Genomic DNA, 14,104 nt, shown 5'->3' on the forward strand with positions numbered 1-14,104 from the left:
AGAGCACGCTCAGTGTGTGCAGAGAACATCGGCCAGTAAGTGGCCAGCAGACAGGCTCCCCGATCTCGTTCTGCCCCGCTCCCTGCCCTCACTGCCCAGAGCAGGCAGGGCCCGCCCCCACCGCGCTCCAGCCGCCCATCACCAAGCAGAGAGGCCCCAGGTGGCTGCCAGCCCTCCCATCTGCTGTTCCTACACCTGGGCCTCCCAGGAGCATGGGCTGGGTCCTACTGACGGGGGTGGGGTGGGGTCTGGAAGGCCAGGCTGATCATGACTCCAAACCTTACTCCCACCCTGAGGAGCGGGACCCCTCACAGGATGGTGAAGGAGAGGAGGCCTCAAGCTGGGTGGGCCCCTGGGTGGGTAGGGAAGGCTGCAGGCTGGCAGGTCAAACTTGAAGTGACAGATGAGGGCACAGGATGGTGACTTCCCCCAACCACAGAGAAAGCAGGGTCCACGTCCTTTGATTTACGCGCCCCTGGGCTGGTTTTCAGGTATGACCTAAATCAAATCCCTTATGATTATACAGTGGAAGTGACAAATAGATTTAAGGGACTGATAGACAGAGTGCCTGATGAACTATGGACGGAGGTTCCTGACATTGTACAGGAGACAGGGATCAAGACCATCCCCATGGAAAAGAAATGCAAAAAAGCAAAATGGTTGTCTAAGGAGGCCTTACAAATAGCTGTGAAAAGAAGAGCAGTGAAAAGCAAAGGAGAAAAGGAAAGATATTCTCATTTGAATGCAGAGTTCCAAAGAATAGCAAGGAGAGAGAAGAAAGCCTTCCTCAGCGATCAATGCAAAGAAATAGAGGAAAACAACAGAATGGGAAAGACTAGAGATCTCTTCAAGAAATAGAGATACCAAGGGAACATTTCATGCAAAGATGGGCTCGAAAAAGGACAGAAATGGTATGGACCTTCCAGAAGCAGAAGATATTAAGAAGAGGTGGCAAGAAGACACAGAAGAACTGTACAAAAAAGATCTTCACAACCCAGATGATCAAGACGATGTGATCACTCACCTAGAGCCAGACATCCTGGAATGTCAAGTCAAGTGGGCCTTAGAAAGCATCACTATGAACAAAGCTAGTGGAGGTGATGGAATTCCAGTTGAGCTATTTCAAATCCTGAAAGACGATGCTGTGAAAGTGCTGCACTCAGTATGCCAGCAAATTTGGAAAATTCAGCAGTGGCCATAGGACTGGAAAAAGTCAGTTTTCATTCCAATCCCAAAGAAAGGCAATGCCAAAGAATGCTTAAACTACCGTACAATTGCACTCATCTCACATGCTAGTAAAGTAATGCTTAAAATTCTCCAAGCCAGGCTTCAGCAATACGTGAACCGTGAACTTCCTGATGTTCAAGCTGGTTTTAGAAAAGGCAGAGGAACCAGAGATCAAATTGCTAACATCTGCTGGATCATCGAAAAAGCAAGAGAGTTCCAGAAAAACATCTATTTCTGCTTTATTGACTATGCCAAAGCCTTTGACTGTGTGGACCACAATCAACTGTGGAAAATTCTTAAAGAGATAGGAATACCAGACCATCTGACCTGCCTCTTGAGAAATCTGTATGCAGGTCAGGAAGCAACAGTTAGAACTGGACATGGAACAACAGCCTGGTTCCAAATAGGAAAAGGAGTACATCAAGGCTGTATATTGTCACCCTGCTTATTTAACTTATATGCAGAGTACATCATGAGAAACGTTGCGCTGGAGGAAGCACAAGCTGGAATCAAGATTGCCAGGAGAAATATCAATAACCTCAGATATGCAGATGACACCATCCTTATGGCAGAAAGTGAGGAAGAACTAAAGAGCCTCTTGATGAAAGCGAAAGAGGAGAGTGAAAAAGTTGGCTTAAAGCTCAACATTCAGAAAACTAAGATCATGGCATCTGGTCCCATCACTTCATGGGAAATAGATGGGGAAACAGTGTTACACTTTATTTTTTGGGGGTCCAAAATCACTGCAGATGGTGATTGCAGCCATGAAATTAAAAGACACTTACTCCTTGGAAGGAAAGTTATGACCAACCTAGACAGCATATTTAAAAGCAGAGACATTACTTTGCCAACAAAGGTCCGTCTAGTCAAGGCTATGTTTTTTCTAGTAGTCATGTATGGATGTGAGAGTTGGACCGTGAAGAAAGCTGAGCGCGGAAGAATTGATGCTTTTGAACTGTGGTGTTGGAGAAGACTCTTGAGAGTCCCTTGGACAGCAAGGAGATCCAACCAGTCCATCCTAAAGGAGATCAGTCCTGGGTGTTCATTGGAAGGACTGATATTGAAGCTGAAACTCCAGTACTTTGGCCACCTCATGCGAAGAGTTGACTCATTGGAAAAGACCCTAATGCTGGGAAGGATTGGGGGAAGGAGGAGAAGGGGACGGCAGAGGATGAGATGGATGGATGGCATCACTGACTCGATGGGCATAGGTCTGGGTAAGCTCCGGGAGTTGGTGATGGACAGGGAAGCCTGGTGTGCTGTGGTTCATGGGGTCGCAAAGAGTCGGACAAGACTGAGCGACTGAACTGAACTGAACTGGGCTGGTCTTCACAAGAGCTGTGTGAGGTCCACAGGCCCACCCTGGGCCGAAGTCTCTACCAGGGACCATCTCCACGTCCAGCAGCCTGAAGCCCTGCCCTGAGACAGGAGAAACACGCCAGGAGGGGAGGAAGGGGCGGAGGGGGAGATCGTGTTCCCCGCGTTCTCGCCTCCCTGACCCACACTGCCTGCTCTGCACCCCCTCCCCGGGGGCCATAACTCAAGACACTACCTGGTGGAGAGAAGTCCCTCTTTCTATCAAAAATGGCCACAGCTGCAGATAAATGAATCTCCGTGGTTCGGGTTTCTAAGAGAAGGAAAGGACAGACACAGCACCCTGGGGGGCAGTCATTATGAACTGAAACCCGGGCAGCAGCGCCCAGTGAAGATCCTCAGAGAACAGGAGTCCCAGCTGCCCCATCTCTCAGCATCCAGATCTTTGTTACGTGGCGGGGCTCCACGGCAGCACCAGCCACTGTCTGATGTTGAGAGCTGTGGCTGCTTCCCTTTTGGATAGCCACGGAGAGGGACCGCACACATTGGGAACACTGAAACGTGCAAAGGGCCTATTTGTTCTAAGGACTTGATATTTTATCATAGGGTCACATGGGAGCCCATGCGCAGAGCAGGGGCAGTCCCACAGTAGAGAAATAACAGTCATCAAAAAAAAAAAGAAAGAAAGGAAAGGAGGGAGGTGGTGGGGAGAGGGAGAAAGAAAGAGAAAGAATGAGGGAGGGAGGGAGGGAAGAAAAGAAAAAAGAAAAATACCGTCATTCTCACACACCAAGGGGCAGCCACGTTGATTCTGAGAGGAACCCGGCCCAGCTCCCCATGTGCCCAGATGAACGGGCATCAGCTGCCTGATGGTCAGGGAGCTGCCTTCTAGCTGGAGCACCGACAGAAGGGCTTTTGCCTCTTGCAAAGGGGGTCTGGCTTCCCAGCTGGGGTCCTGCTCCTGCACCGTGCACATGCCCTTGGCCCCGGCAACCCTGGGCCAGACTCAGGGGTCTGAAATCCCAGCCATGAAATGGGGGAGCGCACAGCCTTCCAGCTCTTTGGGGGGAGGGGCACAGTGGACCCAAGGGGAGCCCTACCACGTGCTGACATCACCAGGGGGCCATGAACACAGGGGTGCCAGGAAGGCCTTAGCCAGTAGCACCAGCTGGGCTGCACCTCCCCCTTCTTTCCACCAGAGCAGACCTTTCGGCCAGCCTGTGACAACCAGCTGCAGGGTCCTGGGAGGTCCCTGCCCACTCTCCATCTGGCCCTCTGCTGGACACAGTGCGTCGTCAAGAGTCCAGGCAAGAAACGGGAGTCCAAAGTCTGGACAGAGAGCAGAGAACACAGAGGCGGTGATGCACGTAAGTGGCCCTGGCTGGGCCTCAGTGTGGGCCGGCCAGCCAGTGACCTCGGGGGGACAACGGAGGAGGAGGGGGACAGTCAACTAGAAACGTCGGGCAGGCCCAGAGCCAGGGTCCTTACGAAACACACGGCACACCTTCCCCACCCAGGGCCTCCCCCACCTGCCATCCAGTGAGTTCGCACTCTGACTTGCCTGAGCCTCTGAGCTCTGATCAGAGAGTCACACTGAGCTCACGGCATCGCTTTACTATTTATTGATAAACGAAATTTAGAATTAGATGCACGGGAATCCGCAAACCAGAGGAGACTTGGAGACTGTCCAGTCTAGTGGTTCCTTTCACAGAGGGGGAGACCAAGGCCCAGAGGGACACAAGGCACTTAAAGGACATGTTTTCAGGAGCCAAGGGATCTGTGGACCACTCCCCAGCCTTGGAAGGTCAGCCGCTAGTCAGTTCTCCCCTGATGTGGTCACCGGCTGGTCATGGGCTGAGCACAGCAGGGGACAGAGGCTGGGTATTCTTGGGGTAAGGGGGCCTTAGCTCGGGAAGCAAACACACCCACAGCACCTCAACCACCTCGTCCCTGTGTGAGACCAAGGCTTGTCACCTAACCCTCTCCAACCTCAGTTTCCACCTCTGTAAAATGGAGCACTAGCAGAAGCTACTTGACAGGACCGCTCTGAAGCACGTTGCAAATGCTCAGTGAATGACAACAGTGGTAACAAAGACAACCACACCTCTGGCAGGCCCAGGGCTGGGTGGTGGGGACGTTCAGGCCCTCGAGGCAGACAACTGGACAGGAAGCCAGATGTTCAGGGCACCTGGGACAGCAGATGGAGACAGCAGGTGAGCTGGGGCAACTGATAAGAAAGAGGGCAAAGTTCAAGCAGCGAAGGGAGCTGGGGGTGAACCAGGGCTGGCTGTCCCGCCAGACTTCCCCAGGAAACCCAGATGGACAGCCCCAAGGGCAGTTACAACAGCTTCCAGGAGATGAAACGGACGCACAGAAAGCCTAAGGAACTTGCTGGAGACCACATTACAGCCACAGCACTGGGCTGGGACTCAGACCCAGGTCCCCGCCGGCCAGAGCCAACTCCTACCTTCTCGGGGGGTGCGGCACCTGCCCCAGCAGGGGTACTGACCCCTGCTCTCTGAACAGGTCCCAGCCCCCCGACTCCACTCAGGCAGAGTGGGGCCGTTCACGAGAAGGAAGCGCCTCTGGCTTGTGAAGATTAAACTGTAGATGCTATGCAACAAGCACTGGGCCTGGGAGGGAGGGCACTGTATGCTCGCTCCCCGGGGCCCCCAGCTCTGAAGTCAGCCCATGACATCAGCAGCATGGCGACGGGGCATTCCGGACAAACGCCCCTTGTCCAAGGTCCAGGCTGACTCAGCAGAGCTGTTTCTCGCGTAAATGAACTCAGAACAAGCGGCCCGTCCCTTCTGAGAGCCTCAAGAGCCCCTCCGGCAGGCGCTGGGCCACACTTGGGGGATGGGGCGAGCGGACACAGGGAGCCACTTCTGGTTGGCTGTGTCCGTGGGGTCTGATGGAGCGAGGGGGGGCGGTGCTGACCATCAAGGAAGCCGAGCTTCAGACAAGCCCCCTGGCCCTGATCCTCGGGCGCTAAGGCCTGCGGGGAGGGGCCTGACTTTCACCAGGGTTGCAGGGCTTGTGTGCACATTTGGAAGCACCAGCCGCAGGTCTGTGAGTCCTGGGTGGCAATTGCTTTACGAGGCTGCCCGGCCAAGGCGGGCCCTGCTTCCTTCCGCCACCACGAAAAGGCTCGGCCATGGGGGCCCCCACAGCTGTGCTTTAGTGCCTGAGACAGGATGCAGTAAATGCCCCCCCCCGCCTTTCACATGCAGATGCCTCTAGGGCTCCCTTTGTGCGGAGCAGCCCCCGCTGTGCCACGCCCTGCCTCTGAATGGCTCCCCTCGGGGAGCCCAACTGCCCAAGAATGGACTCCAATAAAGGGCCTGCTGCGGGGACCCAGGCCGGTTACAGATGTCCCGGGACCACGCCCACCACAAGCCCTGGGGCAGTAAGCGAGCCCCACCTGGCCCACTGGGCGGCTCCAGGAGGCCTGGACCCCCTGCTCTCCCATCTGGGACGCTACTGGCCCGGAGGACAGGTCCAGATCCGGCTTACACGTCACCGGTTCCAAGTGGCTGGGCTGCCCGATCTCGGCTCCCATGTCCCTGGCGGTTCAGTTTTTCTCTCTGCCACACCCACCTTCTGGGCGCTGTTTATGCTGCTCTCCCCAGACTGGACAGTCAGCCCACCCAGGGGCAGGGACTTCCATCTGCCCCACTTACTGCCCCTGTCCCAGTGCCTCCAGCTGTGTTTCTAGCATGAAAGAACGTGAAAGTGAAAGTGTGGGTCTCTCAGTTGCGTCTGACTCTTTGTGACCCGGTGGGCTGTCCATGGAATTCTCCAGGCAAGAATACTGGAGTGGCTAGCCCTTCCCTTCTCCAGGGGATTTTCCCAACCCAGGGATCAAACCCGGGTCTCCTGCATCTGCAGGTGAATTCTTTACCATCTGAGCCACCAGGGAAGCCTAAGTTCAGTTCAGTTCAGTCGCTCAGTCACGTCCGACTCTTTGCGACCCCATGAACCGCAGCACACCAGGCCTCCCTGTCCATCACCAACTCCCGGAGTTTACCCAAACCCATGTCCATTGACTCGGTGACGCCATCCAACCATTTCATCCTCTGTCGTCCCCTTCTCCTCCTGCCCCCAATCTCTCCCAGCATCAGGGTCTTTTCAAATGAGTCAGCTCTTCGCATCAGGTGGCCAAAGTATTGGAGTTTCAGCTTCAACATCAGTCCTTCCAGAGAACACCCAGGACTGATCTCCTTTAGGATGGACTGGCTGGATCTCCTTGCAGTCCAAGGGGCTCTCAAGAGTCTTCTCCAACACCACAGTTCAAAAGAACCAATTCTTCAGCGCTCAGCTTTCTGTATAGTCCAACTCTCACATCCATACATGACCACTGGAAAAACCATAGCCTTGACTAGATGGACCTTTGTTGGCAAAGTAGTGTCTCTGCTTTTTAACATGCTGTCTAAGTTGGTCATAACTTTCCTTCCAAGGAGTAAGTGTCTTTTAATTTCACGGCTGCAATCACCATCTGCAGTGATTTTTGAGCCCCAAAAAATAAAGTCAGCCACTGTTTCCACTGTTTCCCCATCTATTTGCCAGGAAGTGATGGGACCGGATGCCGTGATCTAGTATAATGAAAAGTGAGAAGTGAAAGTTGCTCAGTCGTGTCTAACTCTTTGCGACCCCATGGACTATACAGTCCATGGAATTCTCCAGGCCAGAATACTGGAGTGAGTAGCCTTTCACTTCTCCAGGGGATCTTCCCCACCCAGGGATCGAACCCACGTCTCCCGCATTGCAGGAGGATTCTTTACCAGCTGAGCCACCAAAAGCACTTGACAAATATGTGAACAAAGAAATGAACAAGTGAATCTTTGATGAGAAGCCGTGAAGTACTATGGGGAAAACTGGGGCTTGGAGTCAGGTGGACAGGGCTTCAGGGGTCCAAAGGAGGCAATCCCAGCTCAATGACTTTTTCCATTTGTGCCAGTTTCTCAATCTCTGAGCCTCAGCTTCTGCTTTGAAACGGGCTGGTTGTGAAGGTAGCTTGTGTGGTCAAACATCCAGCTGGGACATTGCAGACCTCCTGTCCATCACCGGTGATGCTATTATTGTGGCCCATATTGTCTTAAAAGGGGTTTCCCTGTGGCTCAGTGGTAAAGAATCTGCCTGCCAATGTAGGAGACTCAGGTTCCAACCCATGGCAACCCACTCCAGTATTCTTGCCTGGAGAATCTCACGGACAGAGGAGCCTGGCAGGCTAAAGTCCATGGGGATGCAAAGAGTCGGACACGACTTAGCGACTAAACAACAACAGCATCTTAAAAAGCAGAGCTGATACTCCCCATGTGCTCTGTGTCCCCCAAAAGGTGGGAACTTTTTCAAAAGCTGAGGACACCTGTCACCACGGACAGCTAGGAAGAGGAATGGTGAGTTGCCTCCCCCGCTCCGGGGTTTCCAGAACAGAAGGTGCTGTTTGGGCACCCATGGCGCTGGGGAGCCGTCATGGAGGCAAACACCCCCCAGGGTCCCAGGGACCCCATCATCACTGCGGTTCTGCTCTCACCCCGGGAACTTCCTCTGAGCTCCCTGCGACTTCAAAGCCAGCCTCGCATATCAAGGAGCCCAGAGAGGGCAGGGTGTGGCTGCAAAACAACTACAAAAAGTGATGCCCCGAGGCCAGCAACATAGGGCCCGCCCACCAGGACAGCCTGTTCTTGGCTCAGCCACTACAAAAGGAAAAGAGTGTCCCCAAGTCTGACATCCCCAGGGACACTCCAGGAGCACCCAGGTTTTACTGGGGAGGTGGTCCACACACTAGTTGCCAGGAGGGTCTGGACACGGGGCTCCAGCGGCCCCCATAGGAGGGCAGGGGCCACTCCCTTGGGCCTGAGTGTGACCAACTGGCCATGGGAGGCCTGGGCCTGAGTGGAGGGGCCTAGTCTTTAGAGAGAAAAGGATCTTGAGCCAGAGGGTGCTGCAGTGTGTGGGGGGTGCCCAGGTTCTGTGGATGGCTGGGCTGCTAAGGGGCTGGTCAGGGGAAAATCCACCCGAAGTCCTGTGTAACTGGGAGCATGGGGGTGAGGTGAGTGGAGGGAGAGAAGGGGCCACACAGGTCCCTGGGGAAGGCCCTGGTGCGTGGGGAAGAGCTATGGGGACGTGGTGTGGTCCTATGCCAGGGAGCCCCAGGATGGTTCAGATCTCCAGGCCTCATCCTCCAGGCTGCTGGGCAGCACGATGGTCAATCACCGGAAACAATCCCGTGCTCTATGGGGAAGGCACTTCTCCCCTCTCTCAGCTGGGATGCATTTGAGGACTATTCCTACAGCCTGCTATTATATAGCTGTGAGACTGATACAGTGTTGTTGCTACCAGAGACACTCCAGTTAGATAACTCAGTTGAATTAAAGCAGACCGAGACAAAAGGAGACTTCCCTGGTGGCTCAGACAGTAAAGCGTCTGCCTGTAATGTGGGAGACCCGGGTTCAATCCCTGGGTCGGGAAGATCCCCTAGAGAAGAAATGGCAGCCCACTCCAGTACTCCTGCCTGGAAAATCCCATGGACCAAGGAGCCTGGCAGGCTACAGTCCATGGGGTTGCAAAGAGTCAGACATGACTGTGCAACTTCACTTTCCTTTCCTTTAAGACAGAAACCTCCCGGGGGTCTGTCGGCAGGGACACCAGTCCAAACCCTCCGTGGTTAATGGAGCAGGGATCACCCCCCTTAAGAGTCACACCCGGGGGTGTGGGCAGACTGTGGGACAGTGTGTCGGGGGAGCATCACCCAGGGAGGCTGCTAGAGAGAAGACCCCGCCCTTTTTCAATACCTCTGTCTCCCTCAAAGGACTCTATGCTCAGGTCCAGCACAGAGGGTAAGAGTGGGGCAAACCTACGTTCCCATGATCCCAGGGCCATCCCAGCGGACCTGGCGAGCCCTGAGCCCCAGTGGCTTCAGCTGATGGAGGGAGATAACAGCCCCCTCCCAGCAGTGGGGGACAGGGCGACAGGGACATGGACACCCAGCACAGAGGAACTGCTCCCTGAGGGATCCCTGGAGCCACACTGGTCCAGGAAGGGTGCACCCCAGACCCATGCTACTGACTGGAAAGCAAGGGCTCACAATCAGCCCGACCTCCTCCAAAGCCATTGCTGAAGCCACTCTGTGCTGCTCTGCAGAAGTGGACGGATGGGACTGAGGCTCTGTCCATATCCTTGACCTCCTTTACATCTCAGGTTTCTAGAAGCAAAAACAACCTTGCGAAGATGCCAAGGACTCACAAATCCACGTGTTTGTAAGAAGTGGAGCCACGGGGACTCTGACATACACCACTTTGGGAAATGACCTGACAGCATCTTCTAGTGACGAATATAGGCCTATCTCAGGATCAGCAATTCCACCCCTGGGTCTGTACCCAGCAGAAACGCATCCATGCATTCACCAAAGACATGTTCTAGAATGTTCGTGTCAGTGCCATTGAAAATAACTGAAAATGGGAAACTACACCCCCTCAGGAGAAGAGATGAATATTTTACTTTAATGTAAAGATGCTTTTAAGTGGCCCAGATTTTAAAATAATTAAAAGCACACACAACAGGAATTCCTATATGAATGTGGGAAGTGAGATTTAAATGGCACACTCCTGGAGTCTATCATGAGGCAGGCATTGCGTCAAGAGCTGTCATGGCACCTGCCTGCACCCCGCTCTGGCCCCTCTCCATCCCATCAGGTGCTGCAGTCCAACACCGGAGTCGATCTCCACTTCACCTTCTCCCTGGACCCCACGATATCCCATACATCCACTGGTCCAAGGTCCCATTGGTCCTGCTCCCAAAACGTCTCTTGAGTTCACTCCCCTTCTCTTCATCACCACGCACTAGCCCACGCCCCATCGTGTCTCCCTGGACCACATGAGGCTCTCCCAGCTGGCTGCTCCCGCTTTCTCTGGAGCCCTGCCGTCTGTGCCACTGACAGCTATTTCTACACTTTGTAGCCAGAGATCTTCTTACAATAGTCGGGGGTGGTGGTGGAATGTGGCATTTTTTCCAGCTTTATTAGGACAAAATTCACAAAATACTCGTATTTTGGTATCCTGAACAGGAAAAATACATCCACATGGTTCAAAAACGTGTAAAAATGTTTATATACCAAGTTAGCCAGGGAAGAGTCTTGCTCCCACCCCTTCCCGCAACCATCCAGTTCTCCTGAGTCCTTGCCCCCCTGCCCCAGCTCTTCACACAGTGAAGCTCTTCCCTCCAGCTTCTTTATGCAAACAACCAGCAGGAATACACGCTTGCATTCCTACCTTTTCCATCCAAAAGACAGCACAGAGCACGTCCCATCTACATGGGACACCTACATGGCAGGGTGCTCATTCTTTATACAGCATAGAACTTCACTGATAGACTGAGACTGTAACGCTTCCCTTGTGATGGACAGTTTAGATGTTTCTAGTCTTTTGCTATCCTACAAGGCACTGCCACAAATGACCTCCCACCTATGTCATTTCTCATTGTACGAGGCAGATGCTAATAGATAACGCCAAATGCATCTTCCACAAGCAATGTAAGACGAGAGTCTAGATTTTGAGGTGGAGCTAGAAAGGTCTTCCCTCATGCCAAGATTTCAAAGGGAATTTCTCCTGTTTTCATTTGGTACTTGTATAAAACTAAACTGTTAGTTGCTCAATCGGGTCCGACTCTGCAACCCCGTGGTCTGTAGCCTGCCAGGATCTGCCTGTAGTCTGCCAGGCAAAAATATCAGAATTGGTTGCCATTTCCTTCTTCAGGGTATCGTCCTGACCCAGGGATTGAAGCCGGGTCTCCTACACTGCAGGCAGATTCTTCACCATCTGAGCCACCAGGGAACTTGATACTTATATACTTTCACTTTTTATATTTTAATTTCTTTAAAACATAAATCATATCCCATGACACTCTTGCCCAAAATCTTCAGTGACTTTTCCCTGCACTCAGGATGGAATCCAAACAGCTCTGCCTGACTCTCAAGGCCTGCTACAGCCAGGCTCTGCCATTCATCACTCCTTGCTCATTCTTCAGTTCTGTGAAAGGGAACCTGCCAAGCTCTCTTCTTCAGGTTTTGTAGCCACTGTCCCCCCCAGCTGGAAGGCACTTCCTCCTTCCCTCACCCCGATGGGCCCTCTTACTTTCTGGTTCTGAGATGCCAATGGCAATTACAGTCCAGTGGTGCCACCAGAAGTCCTGGCACTGTCCTCGGTGCACAAGACTCATGGGCAAGATGCCCTCCTACCATCTAAGCAGACGGTCAATGCAGTCCAATTGAATCATAATGCCGGCCACAAATGCAATTTAAAGTTTTCTGGTAACCACAATAACAAAGATCAAAAGAAGCAGGTGGAATTAAATATATTTTACTTAACCTAGCATATTCAAATTACTACCATTTCAAACATGCAACCAATACAAAACGATATAATGAACTTGTTACGTTTTTCTCACTAAGTCTTTTTCTCATTCATATGCAGAGTATATCATGACAAATGCTGGGCTGGATGAAGCACAAGCTGGAATCAAGATTGCCAGAAGAGATATCAATAACATCAGATATGCAGATGACACCACACTTACCGCAGAAAGCGAAGAAGAACTAAAGAGCCTCTTGATGAAAGTAAAAGAGGAGAGTGAAAAAGCTGGCTTAAAACTCAACATTCCGAAAACTAAGATTATGGCATCCAGTCCCATCACTTCATGGCAAATAGATGGGGAAACGATGGAAACCATGACAGACTTTATTTTGGGGGACTCCAAAATCACTGCAGATGGTGACTGCAGCCATGAAATTAAAAGACACTTACTCCTTGGAAGGAAAGTTATGACCAACCTAGACAGCATATTAAAAAGCAGAGACATTACTTTGCCAACAAAGGTCCATCTAGTCAAGGCTATGGTTTTTCCAGTTGGACTATAAAGAAAGCTGAGCGCAGAAGAATTGATGCTTTTGAACCGTGGTGTTGGAGAAGACTCTTGAGAGTCCCTTGGACTGCAAGGAGATCCAACCAGTCCATCCTAAAGGAAATCAGTCCTGAATATTCATTGGAAGGACTGATGTTGAAGCTGAAACTCCAATACTTTGGCCACCTGATGTGAAGAACTGACTCCTTGGAAAAGACCCTAATGCTGGGAAAGACTGAGGGCAGGAGGAGAAGGGGACGACATAGGATGAGATAGTTGGATGGCATCACCGACTCAACGGACATGAGTTTGAGTAAACTCCGGGAGTTGGAGATGAACGAGGGAGGCCTGGCCGTGCTTCAGTCCATGGGGTCGCAAAGAGTCGGACACGACTGAGCGACTGGACTGAACACTAAGTCTTTGAAATCCGGTGTGGACTGAACACTTAACAGCATATCCTAACTCAGACTAGCGCCATTCCAAAGACTCAGCAGCAAGCAGCAGGGGATGCCCTGCTGGGCAGTGGCGCAACTCTAACCAGCAGAGCCCCACGATCGCCCAGGGGTGCCGGACCCCTAGCGCAACCCGAAATGCCTCAGGGTTCTCCAGGGCCGGGCAGTGGGGTCCTGGGTCGCGGGGGCCGGCCCTCCGCCTGCCCCGCGGGGCGGGGCCAGAGCAGCAGCAGCAGCCCCGCCCCATCCCCCGCCCACTCCCGGCCCGCGGCCCGCGGCGCGCGGCCCTAGGGACCCGGCTGAGCGCAGCGCGCGACTCCCAGCGCGGCCCACTTACCTCGCCACCGCCTCCACGGAGCCGGCGATCGCCGCGCCGCCGCCCTCACCACCGTCGTATAACACGCCCGAGATGTCCAGCAGCACCCCACGCACGCCGGCTAGCCGCTCGCCCCACGCGGCCATCGCGCCCCGCCCCGCTGGAGCTCGGGCCCCCGCGTCCCAACCGGCGGCTGGACGCTGCGGCCGCGCAGGCCGCCCAAGGGCTCCTGGGAAGTGTAGTCCCAGTCCCCGCGGGGCGGGGGGGGGGGAGGGCTGGGGCTGGAGGGGCGGGGCGGGGCGGTGCAAAGCCAGGAAGACAGGTGCGCTTCCTCCCCACTCCCCGAAATGAGAGCCTTTTGACTGGAGATCCATGGACAAAGGTCAGGAAGAGCTGGAAAACAACCCCCCCGGGGAAGTAGCCAACCCTCCCGAGAATTAGAGCAAGGCAAGCTGGGACAACAAGGAGGCACCTATATAAAAGTTAACAAAAATGAACGAGAACAGGAAAAGACTCTCGTTGGTATTCCCACCCTCTGGCCGGACCACAGTTCTAAAAGCAATGGCAATACTTGGGTGCATTGACCGGACAATCCTGCGCCCCCAGAGAAACAGTGGTAAAGAAGTGAACCTAAAGGCATGTCTGCAGTATGAGCTGTGATGCCAAAACAAGCTGGAAGACAGGGACCAGAAATGCTCAAGAAGTAAGATGGCTGCTGAAAGAAATACTGTGCCATCAGAAAGGAAGACTAGGTTACAGCATGGACTACCCTTGTGTTATAACATTTTATGAAAAAGCAGACGGCAAAACTGAATGTAGGGACTTCTTGGTAGCCCAGCGGTAAATCATCTGCCTTGCGAGGCAGGGAACACAGGTTCAAGCTCTGGTTGGGGAG

At 53.3% G+C, this 14,104-nt stretch overlaps 1 protein-coding gene across 3 annotated transcripts in view; it reads right to left on the minus strand.

Moving 5' to 3' along the window:
- Positions 1-13,419, minus strand: part of LHPP (phospholysine phosphohistidine inorganic pyrophosphate phosphatase) — a 122,903-nt gene extending 109,484 nt beyond the window's left edge. For all 3 annotated transcript variants that reach the window (XM_081533856.1, XM_081533862.1, XM_081533847.1), the window contains exon 1: positions 13,231-13,419. In XM_081533856.1, the coding sequence (XP_081389982.1) occupies positions 13,231-13,355 (125 nt within the window). In that variant the 5' untranslated portion in view covers positions 13,356-13,419. The remainder of the gene's footprint in view (positions 1-13,230) is intronic.
- Positions 13,420-14,104: the final 685 nt, after the last annotated feature.

Source organism: Giraffa tippelskirchi, chromosome 2, assembly GCF_054371585.1.
Source record: "Giraffa tippelskirchi isolate mGirTip1 chromosome 2, T2T-mGirTip1v1.2.pri, whole genome shotgun sequence".
Classification (NCBI taxonomy): domain Eukaryota; kingdom Metazoa; phylum Chordata; class Mammalia; order Artiodactyla; family Giraffidae; genus Giraffa; species Giraffa tippelskirchi.